General features: G+C 40.7%; 1 protein-coding gene across 2 annotated transcripts; it reads right to left on the minus strand.

The window, feature by feature from the left end:
- Window positions 1–94: 94 nt before the first annotated feature.
- Window positions 95–11,714, minus strand: WEE1 (WEE1 G2 checkpoint kinase). Of its 2 annotated transcripts, none has more exons than XM_062576716.1 (11): window positions 11,154–11,714; window positions 8,702–8,910; window positions 8,140–8,206; window positions 7,884–8,056; window positions 6,800–6,921; window positions 4,999–5,145; window positions 4,498–4,593; window positions 4,333–4,418; window positions 3,933–4,103; window positions 3,696–3,841; window positions 95–1,071 (listed from the first exon to the last, which is right to left on the minus strand). In XM_062576716.1, the coding sequence occupies exons 1-11, from the start codon at window positions 11,712–11,714 to the stop codon at window positions 921–923; spliced, it is 1,929 nt and encodes a 642-aa protein (XP_062432700.1). In that variant the 3' UTR covers window positions 95–920. The 2 variants fall into 2 exon arrangements, with proteins under 2 accessions (XP_062432700.1, XP_062432701.1); XM_062576717.1 differs by having other exon boundaries at window positions 7,884–8,059; window positions 11,154–11,487.
- Between the last annotated feature and the right edge of the window lie 7,280 nt (window positions 11,715–18,994).

Consider the following 18,994-nt stretch of genomic DNA (forward strand, 5'->3'; position numbering starts at 1 on the left):
ACACTTACACTAAACAATTATTTACAAGTACTCCAACATAAAAAAAATATACAATAGCCACAAAAATGAAAAACTGAAGAGAATACCAACATTTAGAGAACCTTATTAGAAAGAATTACAAAACATCAATAGCCAAGACATTAACAATTGCACTACACTAATACAGAGTTCAAATATTGAATTGGTGCATTATTTCACAATGCACTAGCTTCAAGAGAGAAATGCTGCCATCACTAAAATGCAGCTTAGATTTGTTTCACGTAATTGTTTTAACAAGAAGCCTATTAACACAATAATGATTGTTTTAATGCTACAGTTTACAGCGAGGACAAAAAACTAAGATAGCAGCAGTTCCACATGGCACTTAATTCCACAGGTTTCTAAGCTGTGGTTTATGCAATGCCTACAAAGTGCTCCCAGTTGAATATACAAATAAAATTCACAATAAAAGTTTACCTGATATCAGGTATATTGAGTGTAGATGGCCTTAAAGCCTATCTTCCAAAATTTATTCCCTCTGTTCCAAAACCAGTAACTAACAACACAAGGTCCCCTGCCTCCCTCTTAAAGATTATTAGGGATATTACTTCTTATTACAATGCCGTAACACTAAAAAGCAGCACACCACTATAGTGGTTAACCTTGGGACGATGTAACATCTAACAGTGTAACCAAAAGGTTTATGGATTAACATCCAGGATCCTCTATAGACAAGATAGTAGAGTCCAGTATCTCAAATGGTTAATACAGCTAGTCAGCTGTATTGTATGATTAAAAAAAGAAAAAAAACCTGTAAAACTAATGACACTGATCAAAGACTGGAAAGGAGACCAGGAACTGAATGATTCTTTCAACTCCTCAGACTTCAGTCCAGCAGAAACTCTATAGCCATCCTCAGTAGTTCTTTTGGACTTCATAGTTCAGTATATAGTAAGGCTAACTGAGCGGTTCATTTTCTTTCCAATGAGTCGAGATGGTCTATTTTGTGTTGTAGATCTAGTTGTCATTCTGTCTGTGAACAGTGCTCGCTCCTCAGCTGCAGCCTTTGCCATTTGCGCCTTCTTCAGCTCTCTGCAAAACATTGAGTCACACACATGCAGTGTTTCAGTAAGTGGTATCACAGCAAAAGTGTTTTGGAGCAGTTACAGCAGTTCAGAACTTATGGCTTGCCATCAGCTCAGGTCATACTACAAGCATTATTCACATCCACCTGTTTACAACCCATGGGACAAAAAAAAAAAAAAAAAAAAAAAGTTCATTATCTGTCTAAATGTTCTTTCTTTTGAGAGAGAAGGGGAAGAAGGGAGATTTACATAGCTCATATTTTGAAATCCAGTCTTTTATACACAGCTCAACAGCTCTAAGCTGAAAATCTGTGATAACCATCCTGTGGTACCTGCTGTTGCTCATATTTGAGCAGGCTGAAATATTAACTGTCACTAGATGCATGTATACAATTAGCACACTGGCACTTTTAACATTCAGTGACTTCTTAATTATCACTGGTGACAGATTGAGTTAAGAAAAATGGTTGTTTCGTAGCTGAAGGGAGAGCGCAGGGTGGAGAGGGGAAGAGAATCACCTCAAAATATTTGCTACATTGTAATTGTAGCACTGTAACAAAAATACTTTATTCTCAGTCCCTTCTTATGCTTCAATTACCATAACATAGTAGCATGCTGTTTACTTTCCATAGCAGCCCTGAAAAGCCACTCAAGACCTACTTAAAGATGCTTGCTCAAAAGAAGTGTTCAGCCATAACTAAAGCTTCTGTTGAAGATTTCGGCAAGTATATATACACTCACACGAACATAACTGCCAACACACAACTCGGGCAGCATCCTTCCCTTTTGACATGAGCCCACATCAAAAGCCTACAACCACCAAAGCAGTGTTTGCCTAACATAACAATTTGAACCCAAAATTACAAGGCTGAGTCACTGAAGACAACACAGGTTGTTATCCCTATTCAGCATTAAGTGTTCTGTTTCAGAGCAATGCCAATACTCAGTCTGTGGAAGAAGTTAAAATAAAGTTCTCAAGATAGAGCTATAAAGCAATCTGACTAAAGAGCAAAGTTTTTACTCCCTGTTAAAGTTTTTCCATTTTCTCCTTTCCTTAAGGAGATAGATGACTGAACATAAAGATCCCCCCAGACCCTTTTCCTTCCCTTGTCCCAAAGTACCCCTTACAGAATCTTCTCTAACAATAAAAAACAGTATTTTTTAAAAACTCATTTTGTACCTGGTCTCAAAAGTAAGAACAGGTTTCACAGAATAGCTGTACATTGGGGTAGGCATATTTAGTTTTAAGTTATCACTTTAGTTTAACCAGGTATCCCTACTCTTGTAAACAAAAGTACTATTTTATTAACAGTGCCCCAGGCATTTTTCTCCATTATGTTAATTCACTACAAGAGAATACAATCATCTTTCCTAAAGACCAGAAGTCACTTCTATTTCCTATATACAAACATTTTATATATATATATATTTTTATACACATACATACACTCCCATATCATATCACAAATTACTACATGGATAAGTATTCTAAGTCTTCATCATTACATTCATTTTAGAAAGACAGACCTGCAGGTAAGTATTTATTCTCAGGCTAGAAGCAGTTTTCGCACAGCGTACTAGCTTAGGCAGCCTCTCTTTCCACACGATACAAAAATACATAGTCTTTATATAAGTAAGTCACCTCAGCATGTTTGCCCTTAAATATCTGCACAAACTATCAAATTCTTCCTTTTGCAGTAAACATAATTCATAAGGGGATTACAGATAACCTTTCAAAATTGCAAGTCTGGCTACATATATGCTGTAGCAAAGGCAAAGTAAGTAGGTAACAACGGAGAGAGCCTAAGAGGGAAGGTACAAGAAGTGTCACATCTTCATTCAAAAGTCAGTCAGAAAACAGTCAGTGTTCTATGGCTGTCTGTTACACATAACACATGCAAAGTCACTGCAGCAAAAGACTCAATTGATGGATTTCTGCCATGTTTCAGAGAATGGCCTAGCAAGTTAAGAAACAAATCACACTTTCCTAAGAAAATCTCTTCTTCAAAGCCTTAATTCAGTGTTTACTGTTTGAGCAGGAGGTAGGACAGACAAGGTGACCTCCCCAAGGTCTCTTCCAACCCAAAGGATTTTATAGTTACCTGATAACTTCAGTTGTATATGAATCAAACGCATCAAAACCATCCCCAACATATCATTTCATGGCAGTTAAGGGTATCCGATGCCAAGACATGTTTTGTGACAGTTTAATTTCAAAGTGACCTAGGAATTTTCCCATTGAGAATGCAGACACACGTAAGTTACATGTGGCAAATGTATGTGTTGTGCTCAAAACATTGCAAAGAAACAAAGGCTTTGTATGCTCATAGTACTAACAATGTAGTTGAGATTGCTTTAATAGTGTTCAAGTAGATCTCTAAGAAAATAAAGTTGCTTTTGAAGTTACATAACTTCTTTATACTCTCAGATACATAAAGAATGTTTGAACAAATTATACTCCTTTGAAAGCCTCTGAAAAAAAATGTAATTTTACGTATGTAGATGAATCAAGATTTGTATACCTCATACTGAAACAAAGAGGACAGCCTTGAATTATCATCACTCTACTTCCACATGAAAAAAAATCACTAGAAATTGAGTCATGCTAAAGGACCCCCAAAAATTACTTACTTCTGCAAGAGAGAGTTTTTGAATTTTTCAGCATTCAGTTCTATCCGCAGCTGCTCTGCGCTCTTTTTTGCGGCAGACAGCAGCACTGAATGCTTGACTAGTGCCACAGCTGAAGGCCTTTTCTCTGGATCAGGGTTAATCATAACCTTGGAAAAAGAGAAAATAAGGTATTCTAGTAAAGGCTAATAATACAGTATATCACAGTAATCCATAAGCCATCTGTACAGAGGTTCTTACTTTTAGTAAATCTAGTAATTCTTGAGAAAGCACTTGTGGTATTCTAGGAAGTTTTCCTTGTCGAATTTCATGCCATTGGTCCCCATTAGTTGGAAGTGGTTCAGCACCAGCAGCACAGACAACAGTCAGAGCAAGAGCAAAAATATCCGCTTTCGGCAAGTGAGTGTAATTCTTTAAAAATAAGAGAGTTTATTATATATACCACATGGTGTGTAAAACCTGATAGACAGCTAGACCACTTAGTGAGCACATCCAGAGTATTACATTCCCATTAAGTACTACTAGTATTTCAGGAATTTATGAAGTTTCTCCTCTGGTAAGGGAGAGGCAAAGAGCAACGTACTCTAAGAAAACAGTATGCAGACCTAAAACAAGTATCTTCCCCTAGTAAGAGAGGTACCTCTTGTAGGACTTCATTTGCAAGAAAACGGCTATCACCTTCCTCCACTTGTGGACTAGATACTCGAGTTACATGACCAAGATCACCTGCAGAAAAAGGACAAATATTTAAGCAGATATATATAGACAACGTAGTTCTTTTAAGTGCAAGTACGCTACTCCTCACCTATTTTAAATATAACTCTATCAGACGACCAGTCATCATCGTCACCTTCTTCTGAAGTTGTACTTGGGACTGATGTCCTAGATATGAAAATATTACCTGGAAAAGAGCAGAAATTTAAAACGTTGTGAGCAATTTCTATTTCATCTGGTTTCAAAAAGTTTACTTTAACCATACAGAAGTTTCAATTACATAGTCAGTTCCTAGAACAAGAAATTAGAGCACACATATAAGAATACACACACTCTCTCAGCCCCGCTACTGGGAGGAGGGCCAAGTATTATGCAAGTTGGTCAGTTACACAAAAAGGCCCCAAGATAAACTCAACAGCAGCTTAAGTTTGCTAGCCAGTTTTACAACTGACATCTCTGTAGTGCTATTAGAAAAATGAGCAGTTAGCCACACCCTATTAACTGTAAATTCTTTGTTGAAGTTCTACACCACATTAAACCAACTGAGGAAGCCGCCAATACATGTTCAGAGTAAAACAGTTTATGCACTTACTAGGTTTGATATCCATGTGTACCAGTGACATTGAATGAATGTACTTTAAGCCCCGAGCCACCTGAAGTAGTAGGTCTTTTAGCTCTGGTTCAGTAAAGTAACGCATATTTCTGTAATTTTCACTTATGGCATCTGCTAAACTGCCACCTAAAAACAACATTACACAGAGCAACTAGTTATTATACATCAAACATTTGGGGAAGTTAGCACAACTTATACTTCCGAAAGTACAACTGACTCCTAAAACTAGCAGCACACATATCACTAAGGCCTTGCTGATGGTCCACAGGAAAGGTGAAATCAAATGCTTTATCTCTTTATATTCATGTAGTATATTAAAGTTACTTTACTTTTGTAAAGTCTGATGCAGTTGCCATACAGATTAGTAAGATATTTAGTGTGAAGGGAAAAGTCACTTTCTCCCCTCCAGATCTCTAGCAGGGCAAGAAAACAGGAACAAAAATTCAAACTTGGATCCACTTCCATTGTGAGGAAAACACTTGGTCTTGGAATTTTCTCTGCTCTGGCCATAGAGAAGTGAAAAAGAAAGCCACAGTATAGTAAATATCTGAAAACAAATTTGCATTTGTGTAATTGCCGTTACAACAATACTGATGGCTTGAGGAAGGCATTTATTTTAATTAAAGCATACTTCTGATGCTCTTAGACAAATCCTTTCCATTCTTCCTTTGGAAGGCCTTAGTATTTGCTGAATTCACTTCAGGTAGTCTCTGGTAGTACTCCTCCTTCCCCCAACTTTCACTTGCTTTCTCAATAATATCCCTTAAGTAATCCTTCTTGCACTGCATAGCTCAGCTCATGGGTATGAGCTGACCACTATCATGTTTCTGAATTAAAATTTAACATTAAATATGTTTTTTTTTTATTTTAAATTTAAGTTAAAGTAACTGTTGTTTCTTCCAAAGAAGCGTTTCAATTTTTAGGACACTCTTCATTGCACAAGAGGGAGGCATATGCCTTTGTTCTGTGACCACTTTAAGTGTTCACATATACAGTCTGTGAAACATCTACTGTTTCACAATGAAAAGGTCTTTCATTCTAAAGCAAAACTGCAAGTCATACCAGAAAGAACAGTTTGATACAACAATACAAAGAACATACTGAAGTTGTGGTCATCTGACATTCACAGCTTAAAAAAAAAAAAGCTGTTTCTGAAGGTAACTGAGTAAGTGACATTTACCTCTGAGATTTTAATCAGTTTAGATGCTCAAACATCCCCTACCTAACCTATCTGATTCATAAAGGTTTTCCAAATAAAACGTCTGGAATAAGATGGATAAAGGAACAAGAGAGCATACACTTTTTTTAAATGGGCAGCAACAGTAATTTGCTAGCATTCCTTGTTATATCTGAAGTGCACACACACAAGAGAAGATGTCTTTTTTTTTTCTTAAAGAGGGGCAATTTCTCCAGGTATATGTTATTCAGGAAGAAACAGTAAATACTACAATACGTCAGCAAAATATGACTAGTAGAACTAAGCTGAGGTTTCTACTATGCAGAAGAGAAGGAACAGTATTACCGCTCACAAATGCCTTACTGCACTTCCAATATTCTAGAACACTTAAGACTGTTTGCAACTTAGCAATTATTGCTGTAAGTATCTAACATGCCTTTTCTAAGGGAAAGGAATATACAGACATATTTGAGATAATGACAGCAGGAGCTACCTGTAGGGCAATCAATTCCAGTTAGTGCTAGAAATATGTATAGATGCCTGTGTATCTTCAAAAATTAGATTTTGGAAGTAAGTACAGACTAAGGGATAAGCTTTACTCACCATTACAATACTCATTCTGTATAAGCATATGATCATCTTCTGCCCATGCAGAGTAGTATCTTACTACATGAGAATGCTGTCCCAGAACTGCATGTGCATAGACCTCTCTTAAAGCATTTTGCCTATTAGTCACACATACACACAAAACAAAGCAGGAATATTATGAAGTGAAATCAGTTCAATTTCTACTTGATATAAACATTTAGAGTATCACATCCTTCTACAAGCTTAAGTTCATAATCAATTCACATTTGGTTCTGGGGCTCCTTAAACTATCTTGTACTCACATCCGAACAGTTAAAGCTATTTACATTGTACTAAAAGGCTAAATATATGGAAAATATTGAAATCCCAGTTTCACTGCTGAAAATTCTTCGTAGAGCTGCCACTTCCATTATACACTTCTCAAGCACTGTCAGCAGCAGTTTTTTGAAAAGCATCACTGAAAGCATTAGGAAAAAACTAACAATGATCATAAGCCAGGAGTGTAACTGAGCTTTTGGTCCATGAATATGACTGAATTCAACATTCTTAGCTTGTGCTATTAGGTCTGGTACATACTCCAGAGCAACACAAACACCTAGAGTTTTACAATACAATCATAATTATTCCATTAGAACATTGCAGGGGGAGGGGAACCAGGAATCCTAGGCTCATTCACAAAAGCCAAACAAATCCCCAATTAACTAATTTGCACATCACTCAAGTTCAATAAGGATCAAGACTTTGTTTAGAATTTTGTCTTCCCTTCAAATATTTCAAAGGATTATCACTGTAAGGTTTATTCATATAACATCTTTTTATTACTGCAAAGGAATGTTATTCTTACTGTACAAATCAGAACCTGATCAATTTTATATAGAACACTAGGACAAATCTGTGTTAGAGACAGGTAGCTTTTTCTTCCGTTTCTTTGCATAGTACACAGCAAAAAGTAATGTAGAATAACTTCAACATTTTATCTGTTTTACATTTATTAAATTGACGAACATTTCTTTTCCTCTTAAATGCAGTCTCTAGAAATGAACACAACCACACACAGGAGGAAAGTGGCTTTTAACTCTTAATAGCAGAAAATACTCACTCATCCACTGAGCCAGCTAAAGGTTTCTTAGATCGCTTTATAGCATAAATACAGCCATCGAGCCTTTTCACACATTTGAACACAGAACCAAATTCACCAGATCCAATCTTCTCCAACTCATGGAATTCAGTTGCATACCGTGACTTCATATTACTTTCTGTTATTGTGATCCTCTGCTAAGATTAGAAGAGGAAAAACTTAGATCTGCAGATACACGAACCCCAAAACTTAACACCGAGATCTAAACGTTAATTACCTTAGCAGGTCTGGTTGTTTCATCTTCAGGCTCTCCATCACTTGCTTCCATGTCCTCTCCACAAGAGCTGAAATTTACACTAGTTATTTTTGCAAAATTAGTATAATTTTAACAGCTGTTTGATTTCCCCCATTCACAACCTGAGAGGTACTTTTCACATTCTACTTCTGCCTAGTCTAACTGAAAGCCAGACATTTGCAAGAGCAAAGTCATAAAATAAAAGTAGTATACTAACATATTTGTCTAAAAAAAAAAAAAAGTGTTTCAAGTTAGTATTCTTCCCCCTTCAAGAAAGTCTGTAGGCATGGTCCATTCAATCAGGTGAAGAGCCCCTCAGACAATTAAGTTTACCCACTCTATATATAAACCCAAAAGATCTAGTACTAATGGTTATTTCATAGTATCATGCATCACAGAGCAGAGAATTCAAATAGTTACATTTTGCTACACTAACAGATTTGCAGAGAAAAAGTACCAGAAGCAATTAGTACCACCAGAACTTTTGCAGCCAAAAGCAGTTTTAAATGTAAGCTTAAAAAAGGAAGATGTTCAAGTTACTCACTCATTCCAGTGAGTTCTCTTTCTCCGACGAACTTGTCCTTCAGAGTTATGAAGAAACATTGAATCAGGAGTGAAGGGATTGATGTTCACATGAGGTGTTTGTCTAATATCAGGATCTTGCTTCTCAGATTTCCCAACATTCATAAACAGAGAGCCACCTCGAAGTTTAACTGAGCTGGAACCCATTCCTTGTGCTTTAGAAAGCAAACTCTATATACATATATATAATGTATGAAAAAAAAAAGTCACTTACAGGCTCTATGTTGTTCTAGACACAAATAATCATCAGGTCATGCTCAAGCACATCTCTCTGAAAGCCATTACTACAATATTACTTAATCAAAATTAGCATGAGTGGATTAGACAAAGCATACATTTCCATCAAAAAGGAGACATTATTAGGCTTTACATACACACAGAAATTGTCAAAGAAAACATTATATATAAAAACCATAAAAAGAAGTAACAGCAGTGTTTTTCAGTCTTTATTCAAGCCATCACCTAACCTTCCTAATTGGAAATTCATAGACCAATTTAAAATATAAAGTATATGATATAAAATATTTTAATATAACTATATACTATGTAATATAACAAAATATAGCTTTAGTGACTTAGGTGGCAAATTTGAAAAAAAATAATTTGATGCACAAACTTCTCTTAATGGGCCTATGAAGAATTGCCCGGAAGAATTGACAGCACTTTTCACTGCTGTCGCTGAAACACCACAGGACAGTGCATATTTTGGGTGATAATCTGTCAGACCAGGCATTTTCCAAACACATGATCAAAGTTCTCCAAATCAAGTTTGTATTTGAGTTTCCTCCACATCCTGTGCTACACACTCACTTACTGGATCAAAGAGAGGAATATCACACCTTGTTCTAGCAACACAAGTTAAAATTGATGTATCTAAAGCCTAAAACACCACAACAGAAGAGAGCTCATACTTGGTAACCTTGACTGCACTATCTACACCTAAACTAGATAAAAATCGTTAAGTCACCTCGAGGTATGAAGTCTTAACATATATAACATATATTAGTATTTTCACTGGCTATCGTAAAAAAAAAAAAAAAAAAAAAAAAAAAAAAATAAAAAAAAAAAAAAAAAAAAAGAAAAAGAAAAAGAAAAAGAAAAACGAACTTGCAGACCCCCTTAAGGTGCCAGCTCTCCAAGATAACCCATCAAAAAAATGGGCACCTAATTTAAGAACTCCACAACACTGCACACTGGCAAGACATTGTTTTTAGTGTCACAACACAAGACTTGCATCTCTGAAGTGACTGATCCTGAACCAGTAGGTTATCATCTCCCATTTGATTTTTTCTAAACATAGGGCTAGACTATCAGTAAAATCTTACTTGATCCAGAAGGCTGAAGAAAGGAAGTTAACAAGTATAGGCTGTCTTTCTTGTAACTAAACTCAGTTGTTTTCAACCTTTAATCTACAGACCCACAGAAAATTACCCTGCAGATTATCCCTGGATTACTTCTAAAGGGTTATATGAAAAGTAATGAAACAAAGGAAGTCTATTATCCCTGGATTTAAACTCACTATGTAGCATTGAGTACCGGTCTGAAGTCAAAAGTCGGAAATATCTTCCAAAATCTGTTATCCTCATGAGCAACCTATCCTTTTAACACCCAGGTATCTACTATTCAGACAGCCTGCTTTACATTTGATGCAGAAAAGCACGGACAGCTTGTTTTGAGCGATACTGCTGCACTATGGCCAGTGCATGACAGAGCAATCCACAGATAAATACGGAGAAGCAAATTTCACTTGAGTCAACTTGTAGCTACAAGGACACATATACCCCTATTTTATGGTACTAAAATACTAAGATTTTTTAAAGGAGTTTAGTGTACGCTTTCGTGTTTTTTTGAACACTTTCATGCATTTCAAAAAACTACAGAACAAGTTTCCTAAACATATGATAGGCTCCTACATGAGTATTGTTCTCAATTTCATATGCTCCTGGAGCAACATTCCTCTCCGAAAAAGCGTTAACAAAAGAGAAAATAAAAAGGGAAAAGGGGTGTGTGCAGTGTGGGGGGGGTCTGTTTCGGACGCCTGGCTGTGCGGCGCCCCGGCACCGCCTTCGCTCCCGCGGCGGTTTGAACCGTCGGCCCGGCGCGCCGCTGCCCTTCGCGGGGGCGGCACCGCCCCCGCGGCGCTTTAACTCCCCCGGCCGCGCCCGCAAACGCCCGCGGCGCTTCCACGCCCGCCGCCGCGGGCCGGCGGAGGCCGGGCGCCGCCGGTTACATAACCCAACGGCCGGGCCGGGCCGTCTCGCCCAGCCGCGGCGGCTCCCCGCGGCCCGGCCCCGCCGCCCCCCACCGCCCGCATTTAAGATGCCGGAGGCGGCGAGGCGCTTCCGGCGGCCCCGCCCGGCGGCGAGGCGCTCCCGCTCCCCCCGCGGGGCCGGCCGGGCCCCTCGGTGCCTCACCTTGGGCGTGTGCGGCGTGTCGAAGAGGCGCAGCTTGCGGAAGGTCTTGTGGGGCGGGGTGCCGGGGTAGTCGGGCAGCGGGGAGCTGGGCTCCTCGCTCCGCACCCGGTAGCCGCCCGCCGTCAGGTGCGGCGGCGAGCGCCCGCAGTAGCGGCGGCCCTTGTGGGGGGGCGGCGGCGAGGGCGAGCCGGCCATGAAATAGGCTCCGGGCGATTTCACCGGGGACGAGCCGAACCCTTCCTCCTCCCACGAGTCCCCCTCGTCCGGCAGCGGCGCTGCCGCCGGCTCCATCTCCTCGTCCTCCTCCTCCTCCAGCAGCGGCGGATCGCCCCGCGCCGGGGTGCGAGCCGCCGAGAGCGGCGAGTCCGCCTCCTGGAAGGCCGAGTCCTCGCCCGTGCTGTTGCCGCTGCTGCCGCCTTCCTCCTCCTCGTCTTCCTCCTCCTCCTCGCAGTCGCTGTGGCCGCTCAGGAACAGCAGCTTCTGCCGGATCGGGGCGGCCGCCCGCCGGGCCGAGACCCGCCGCGGCGCCGCCGCCTGCTGCTGCAGGCTCAGGAAGCTCATGGCAGCTGGGTGGCTGGCTGACGAGCCGCACTGCCGGCCGCTCCCGCCGCGCTGCCCCGCGCCCGCGGCGCCCCTCGCTGCGGCTCTACGCGGGCGCTGCCCCCCGAGCACGGCTCGCCTCGCGCTGTTCGGACTCCGCGGCTTTCCCGCGACCGTTAGTCACGTGGCCCGCACGCCAGCCAATCACGCCCGCCCACTCGGTTTGAAAACACGGAGGGTGGGGGCGGGGCCACGCACCTCCGCGTCACGGGGCGCTTTGGCGCGAACGGCGCGAGCAGGCTGCGGGCGGCGCGGAGCGCTCCTTACATGGGCCGGGCCGGGGGCCGGGCCGCCGCCATTGGCGGCGCGGCGCGGCGGGTGCCGGCGCAGGGCTGTTGGAGCGCGGCTCCAGCGTCATTGCCCGAGGCCGGCCCGAGGGGGCCGTGTTTACGTATCTCACGCGGGGCGCGTTTGCATGCGGGAGGCGGCGCCCCGGGATTTGCTGGAGCGGTCCCGCACCGCCACGGGGCGCAGGGGTGACCAGCCTGGCCCCAGCTCTCGGGGCCGCCCGCCTCCGCGTTGTGGCTCTCGTCCGGAAACGAGCTGGCCTTTAACTTCCCGGGGGGGTGGGGGCGGTAACGGCGGGGCGCGGCGCCATCTTAGTGCCGGCGCGGGGCGGCTCCCGCCCAGCAACCGCCGGCGCGTGGCGGTGGGAGGCGGCTGAGCGAGCGCCCGCTCTACGTGGGCCTCGAAACTCTGGAAAAAACAGCAATTCTCCGCTCCTGGAGGGCAGGGTTGGGCTGGGAGGCGTCTCCTGAGTCACACCGATGCGCTACAGTTCACAAGGCCACAGAAGCTCCATTTTAAAGCGAGGTTTTTTTGCTCCTGTTTGGTTAGTAGAAGACGGCTCAAGAACCCCAATTTTACGTCCCTAGAACAATAGTAAATCCCTTCAGACTAATTAAAGACACATTTTTTCAGTTAAAATAGGAAATAATGTTCAAATGCATTCCAAATGATTTGATTCAAAATTTTCACTCAAACACACCTCAAATACAGCATCCCAAGTGGTTAATAGTCACTTCTGTAAGAACCTGCACAAACCAGAAAGCCACAGTATAGCAACCATGATTTAGAGCAGATACCATTAATCAGGATGTCTCCCTAGAGATGCACTCAACTCTGCCTCTCTGCCACGTTTTAGGATTTGTACTCCCTTTCATTAAGTTCAACCCAACAGCCTCGGTTAGCTCTGAACCCGTCAGCATTATCCTCAAATCGCTGGCAGATAAAAAATCAGTCTGCAAATGGAACACCTCTAACAAGAAAAGCATGGGCTGATTCAGACTCTAAAAGTTTATAATGTAATGAGTAAAAACACATAAGACCTGCTCAATAATAATAATAAAAAAAGTTTGTACTTAACCATGTTTGCGTTGCTCCCTGTTTTCTTGTGGATGGGCTGATAGTCCTCGATTCCTAGGAGCAGAAATCTCAGATTTCAGGCACATTTAACCTTGTGCTTCCACTTTCTCAAGTCAGGAATATTCATCGTTTCCCGATTCTCCTAGTGATCAGTCCGTTTTTTAATCTTCTTCCCCGAAGCCCCCGTTGCGGCGGGGAGAGCGGCTGAGCGCCCCGGTGCCGGCGTGGCACAACTGTCACCAACCGCTGCGGGCTCGGCCGGGCCTCGCGCGCCTCTGCGGCGATGAAACGCGCCAACCTGCGCGCGCCGCGGTACTGCGCGCACCTGAGAGCGTCTCGAGGTAACCCGGCTGAACCGATCAGCTGTCTGCTCGCCGCTTGGCGCGCTCCTGGCTGACGTGCAGGGAAAACGGTTTTGCTCGAAGCACAGTCAACACTGGAGACGTGGGTCATGAGTCTTTTTTCTCTTACAGTACAAGTAGGAATGTTTCCACTTAAATGTCATGCACCTATGCATTTTTCATGCTTCTGATAGCCTGAAAGCTTAAGAGAGCTTTTGTTTTCAGGACGAGCAATGACAAATCACAAGAACAAAATCTCTGAGATTATGGAAACCTCTTGAAAACTGTAATTTCTGGAAACTGAAAGTAGCCAGGTAGCCAATACAAGCTATGAAAATGGGATTGGATAGCATTTGGAGAGAAAGGACAATATCAGCCCAAGTGCTATAGAAATGTCTGGCCTTCAATAATTCAGAATCTCAATAATGTCACTTTCAAAATACTAATTTAAAAAACTGAAATGCACTATATAGCAAATAATAGCTGAAGCACTGCAGTTTCAGGACAGATGATATAAGAAAAGGCTATTACAAAACCTCCATCTATTTCTCAATTAATAGCCAACAGAGGGAAATGCAAAGAATTCCTAATAAAAGACTCAAACATCCTAGTACCATCTTTGGCTTGCTTGAATCATGTATGATGTTTTTATTTTCTTAAAGAGTTCAAGCTTTCAATACAAAACTTTTTTTCCCCTAGAAATGCCAAAAGCTGTACAGTTTCCTTCCCAAGCTCAGCATAAATGTAACTGGTGCTGCATTGCTTTCTGGAATCTACAGATACAGCCATGTAATGAAGACAAGTGGCAAAGTGAAATTCAGAAGCTGTATTGTATAGACTTCAACTATTGAATTGCTGATCACTGTAACAGTTTAAGTGGGACAAAAATTAAACAATTCAGAGTTTCTGCAGAGATACAAATACAGAAGGATGAGAAGATAGTAAAAGAGATAAAAAAGGAGACAAAAAAAGGAATGGAGAAAGAGCAGAAACACAATAGTTTAAAAGTTTAAAAAGGAAGTTTATTTCCAAACCGAGGCCAAAAAAAAAATCAAGTATTGAATAAATATGTAAATATAACAAAATGTGTTGTTACTCAATAAAGACCTTATACATCAGCTGTATATATGTGCCGTCTTGCACTGTATCAGTTCTTCTTTTGCTATCATTTGAAGGGATTATAAACTGTTGTACAGAGTAGAAGATGATTTTCCCTAAGAACAAGTATGGTAACACTGCTATCCTGTCTACCATGACAAGAAGCAGGACTAGCATTAGGATTTCTATACAAAAGCACTGCAGAGCGAATTCCCTTAGACAGACACATTAACAATGGAGCTTGAGTAACAGGAAGTGGGGAAGAGCTGCACAGGGTTCCACTGTGTCATACTCAGCCAAAATAATCCCCAGTTCACTGATTAAATTGCATGTTTGATTCTCTGTAGGTCCTGCAAATTGATTTAACAGTATGTACCTTTATGTCCAGGCAGTGCCTGACTGATATTCTTAGACATTTGGGTGGTGTAAGGGTTTTCAGAATATATTTGCAGATTTTTTTAAATACTTTATTTTAAATTAAAAAAATATATATATAAGTATATGCAGTGTGGTGCATTGAAGCATTTGTTACCGGAAATATTTATCCGGGGCACACACTCACTGACCAACAGCTACTTTTCACTAGGAGTTTTCGAGCTCAAGGGGAAACAGTTGTTCTCCCTTTTGTAGATAGCAGGGGAACCCAAATAATGATGAATGGGAAAGAAATGAAACAATGACCAATTTGTCTAGCTGTCAGAGGAACTGCCACAGAAGTGGGAACAGTGCCATTTTGTCAGGATTTCCTGCACTTACAAATTCAGCTACAAGACCCCCAAATCATTTTGATCAAATTAAAACAGCTCTGCCAAAAATCCATTCTACAGCAGCCAACATAAACTTGAAACTGGTTGAATTTATGAGAAATGTAAATGGGGTTAAAAAAGCAAAAGAAAAGAGGAGGAAGGTCAAGCTGCTTATATGAAAATCAGGAACAATTAGGATAAAAAAAAATAACTCATATTCACAATGTCTCATAAACCAAAATGTTTTAAAAGGTCTGTGTCTGTATCTTAAGAGTTATACAATGCTCTCAAGTCTCTTATGAGGAATAACAGACCAGCTTACTAACTATAAGTTTGAAATCTGTTCCTAAGAAGATATTTAAAAAGAAGAATGAAGTTTCAGGAAACAGAAGTTAGTTCATGCTCTCAAGCATCAAAACTTCTGAGGAATATCCATGTACCTGTTCAGAAACATCCACTATAGTGCTATTTAAGCCTGTGATGCTACAACCACTTAAGTCCATAAATGACCAGAGACTGGCACTAAGAATATGGCTGCTGGCCAGCACAAGCCTTCAGAGAAAAGCAATGGAGCATTATATTCTGTTTTGCATATATAAGCCTTCTTTACACTGTCCAAATCTTAATGAATGATACAGTGGTGGAGTCAGTTGAAAAACGATATTTTTAGAGGTCAAATTCCTTTGGACTGTAGATCCCAAGTGCACTTAACTTCCTTTTGTCAGAATTAAAACTGTAAAGATTTTACCTTGATTCATTTGGTTACAAATGTAAAGGAACTCCTTTGCAATACTAGTCCTGGTTCCTCTTCCTATTCACTCCTGAGTTTCTTTCAACAGCTGCCCGAGGACAGTCTCATTATCTGTTGAATTGTGAAAATTGATAGAAACCTGAAGGTCATTTAGTTTGAGGAAGGAAACTCACAGCAACACAAGTGGTCTTGGAGCCACACTATTTGATATTCCTGCAGAACGTTCCCCTACAGCTGCTTGTAGATCTAAAGCATGTTCCTCCAGAGGTGCTGCTGAAGTAAAAATTATCTGGCTAATGATGTTTCCATAAGCATATTCATAGCATTAATGTACAGTTGCACAGTCACTTAAAATACAATCTTTCTTTTCCTGATATGGGCTAGACAAATAAGAATCCATCCCTACAATCAGCAGTGTATTACAGTTACCTTCCTTTTTGCTTTATTTTGCACTGAACATAGCCTGTTTGGAATAGAGGCTGCTAATTCAAAAAGTTTCAGTGTTTAGAATTTAAAACAATCTCCATGCCACTTATTTGTAAGCTAATGACTACATACAAAGCTTATAACTTGTACAATTCTTAAATACTTCTCTGTGAATATGACAGCACACACACTAACAATTTTTAAAGACATTTCTGTCTTTATTTCTGCCTCTTAAGGCTTGGAATCTTTACTTACAAAGAAAATGGCAACAGAATCTGATCCTGAAAGACATATTCAGATCCAAAATTTCTGTCAAAACATCCTAAAAGTTGAAGAGAGAGAATGATTGTCATGGCTGAAAACAACAGGTACAATTAGAGTACTCCATTCCTGTGCTCAAGTGAGGTTAAGGTGATAGGAGTCAAGACTTTCTATCTGCAGTTAAAACCCCTCAAAATGTGCAATGCACGTAATACTAACTAGTCACTATTAGTTTACTGGTATTGCTAACTTTTTTTTCCTTTTCTCCCTCAGAGTATATGCAAAACCATAAAAAGGGTATTCTGCCTTTTTCAGATTTATTAATACTCATTTTAATAATCTCTTAGACACATCATTTAAAATAAGACATTTTGCAAGCATTTTTTAGAGATGCAGGTCAGAGCCTTGTAAGAGTTTCAAGAAGCTCAGCTACCTTCCGCCCATTAAAATCCTCAGAAACCTATGTACATTCAAAAATCTGTCTCTTAAAGCAAATAGCAGCTAATCCTGTCTGCTCTACAAACCATTCTTGTATTTGCTGATTTTTCAGAGCCATTACAACTTGCATGCAGATCTAAATTAGCCCTATGCTCAAGCAAGAAACCCACTGGAGACATAACTCTGGAACACTGCAGTTTCTCCAGAAGCTTTCTACAACCACGTGGTGGTTTCTGTTACGCCAGGAGACCAGCCTGGTTTCAGGTTGTTAGATGTCTGCTCAGAATCCTCTCAGCTAAATATTACAGAACACTCAAAATCAAGCAATAATTCTGATGGAGAGCCAAAAACTCGCCAGAAAAACAGGTAAAATGCAGCAGCCTGATAAAGAAGCTTATCAGTTTGTTGAGTCTCAACCTCAAGCTTTGCTGGTGAGGAATTTAAACAAGGGAAAGGGTAACGTGCTGGGGCTTTGACAGTAACATACAGGATACTTCTTTCTTTTAGAAAAATCTCCACACCACCCTTTGTGCCCTGAAAGTGTAAATGTTTTGCCATTCCTTTGGGAGCAGCAGAAATGATCCAAATAATAGAATCTATTATTCCTTTAGAAGCTGAGAGGAGTGGGATTTAAGGCAGGCACATTTCCAGTAGAGAAAAATACACAGAGAATGTCAGACAGAATGCCTGCTTGTTGATAAAAGCTTTTATGTTTATTGGGATAATTGAAGTAGTTTTTGATTATAACCCTCAACTGGAAAAGCCTAGGATCACATTCCTGATGGGGTTAGGTGTCAGCTGGTTAATTCGGTGATGGTCTAATAGCTTTGTCAGATTCTCCTTTGGACAAGTGAACTTTGCTAGCAGAATCAAAAATAACATCAAAGGAGTCTCACACCTGTTGGCAACACCTGAGCTACCTTTCAAAATACGCACAAAACTTGTCAAGAGAAAAAAAAAGGCCATTTATACTCCTCACGTACAGTGCAATTTACTATTTATGTATGACAGACAAGAATTTTGGTAAGAGACTGGCTCTTGGATTTTTTGGTCTCATTGTCACATTGGTCCAGACTTCAGAAGGTTTTTTTGGGGGGGGAAGAAAAACCATTTTTTTGAGGATCTGATGTTGAAATATATATTGCTTTGCAAATACAGGAATGCCTCAATATTAACAGCCAGCTGGAGTTTAAAATTTACGTCTGAAAAAAAACAATGCATATTTTATTTTTTATATTTTTAAAGACAAAAATAAAACAGGCTGAATATTTTTCAACTTTCAAACAAACAAAAAGTGATAGCTGAATAGGACACATTACCCTTCACTTCCATTGTCTTTACTCCTTATTGTTTAAGAAAATCAGACTGCTTTCCACCCAACTATCAATACAATTGCAGACCTGTATTATATTTAATAGCTAAAAAGAATTCTCAAAAAGCTCAATTCTTCGATACATTTAATGATAATTCGTTGACCAAGTGAGAGTGACAGGATTGGAAGAGTGTGTTATAGGACACTCCTGCTTCTTAGTATGTAGGACCTGTGGTCAACCTAAAGAGCTCAGTCAAACTGAGCTCAACAAGTGTAGATGATGGATTCAGAAGCACTTTTCCCTCATACCCCTCTCTTTCTCCCATCTTTTCCTGGTGGCTAAATATTGGTTAAATAGCTTCCTGTCCCTGGGGAAGGCTCCCTGACTGCCCTCCAGGAAGAACACAGCATACAGAATGATTTTTAGTAATATAGTACAGCCTGATCATTACATGAAAGAGCATCCACTCAAACAAACTTTTCCCTGCAGTATGATCGTGGGT

This window comes from Rhea pennata, chromosome 5 (assembly GCF_028389875.1).
Source record: "Rhea pennata isolate bPtePen1 chromosome 5, bPtePen1.pri, whole genome shotgun sequence".
NCBI lineage: Eukaryota > Metazoa > Chordata > Aves > Rheiformes > Rheidae > Rhea > Rhea pennata.

Coding starts and splice junctions, on each gene's coding strand:
- WEE1 (XM_062576716.1), bottom strand. CDS start 11,714: ATGAGCTTCCTGAGCCTGCAGCAGCAGGCGGCGGCGCCGCGGCGGGTC. Junction 4,419..4,497: donor TAGAGTTATATTTAAAATAG/GTGAGGAGTAGC, acceptor CTTTTTCTGCAG/GTGATCTTGGTCATGTAACT. Junction 1,072..3,695: donor AAAAACTCTCTCTTGCAGAA/GTAAGTAATTTT, acceptor AATGTTTTGCAG/AGAGCTGAAGAAGGCGCAAA.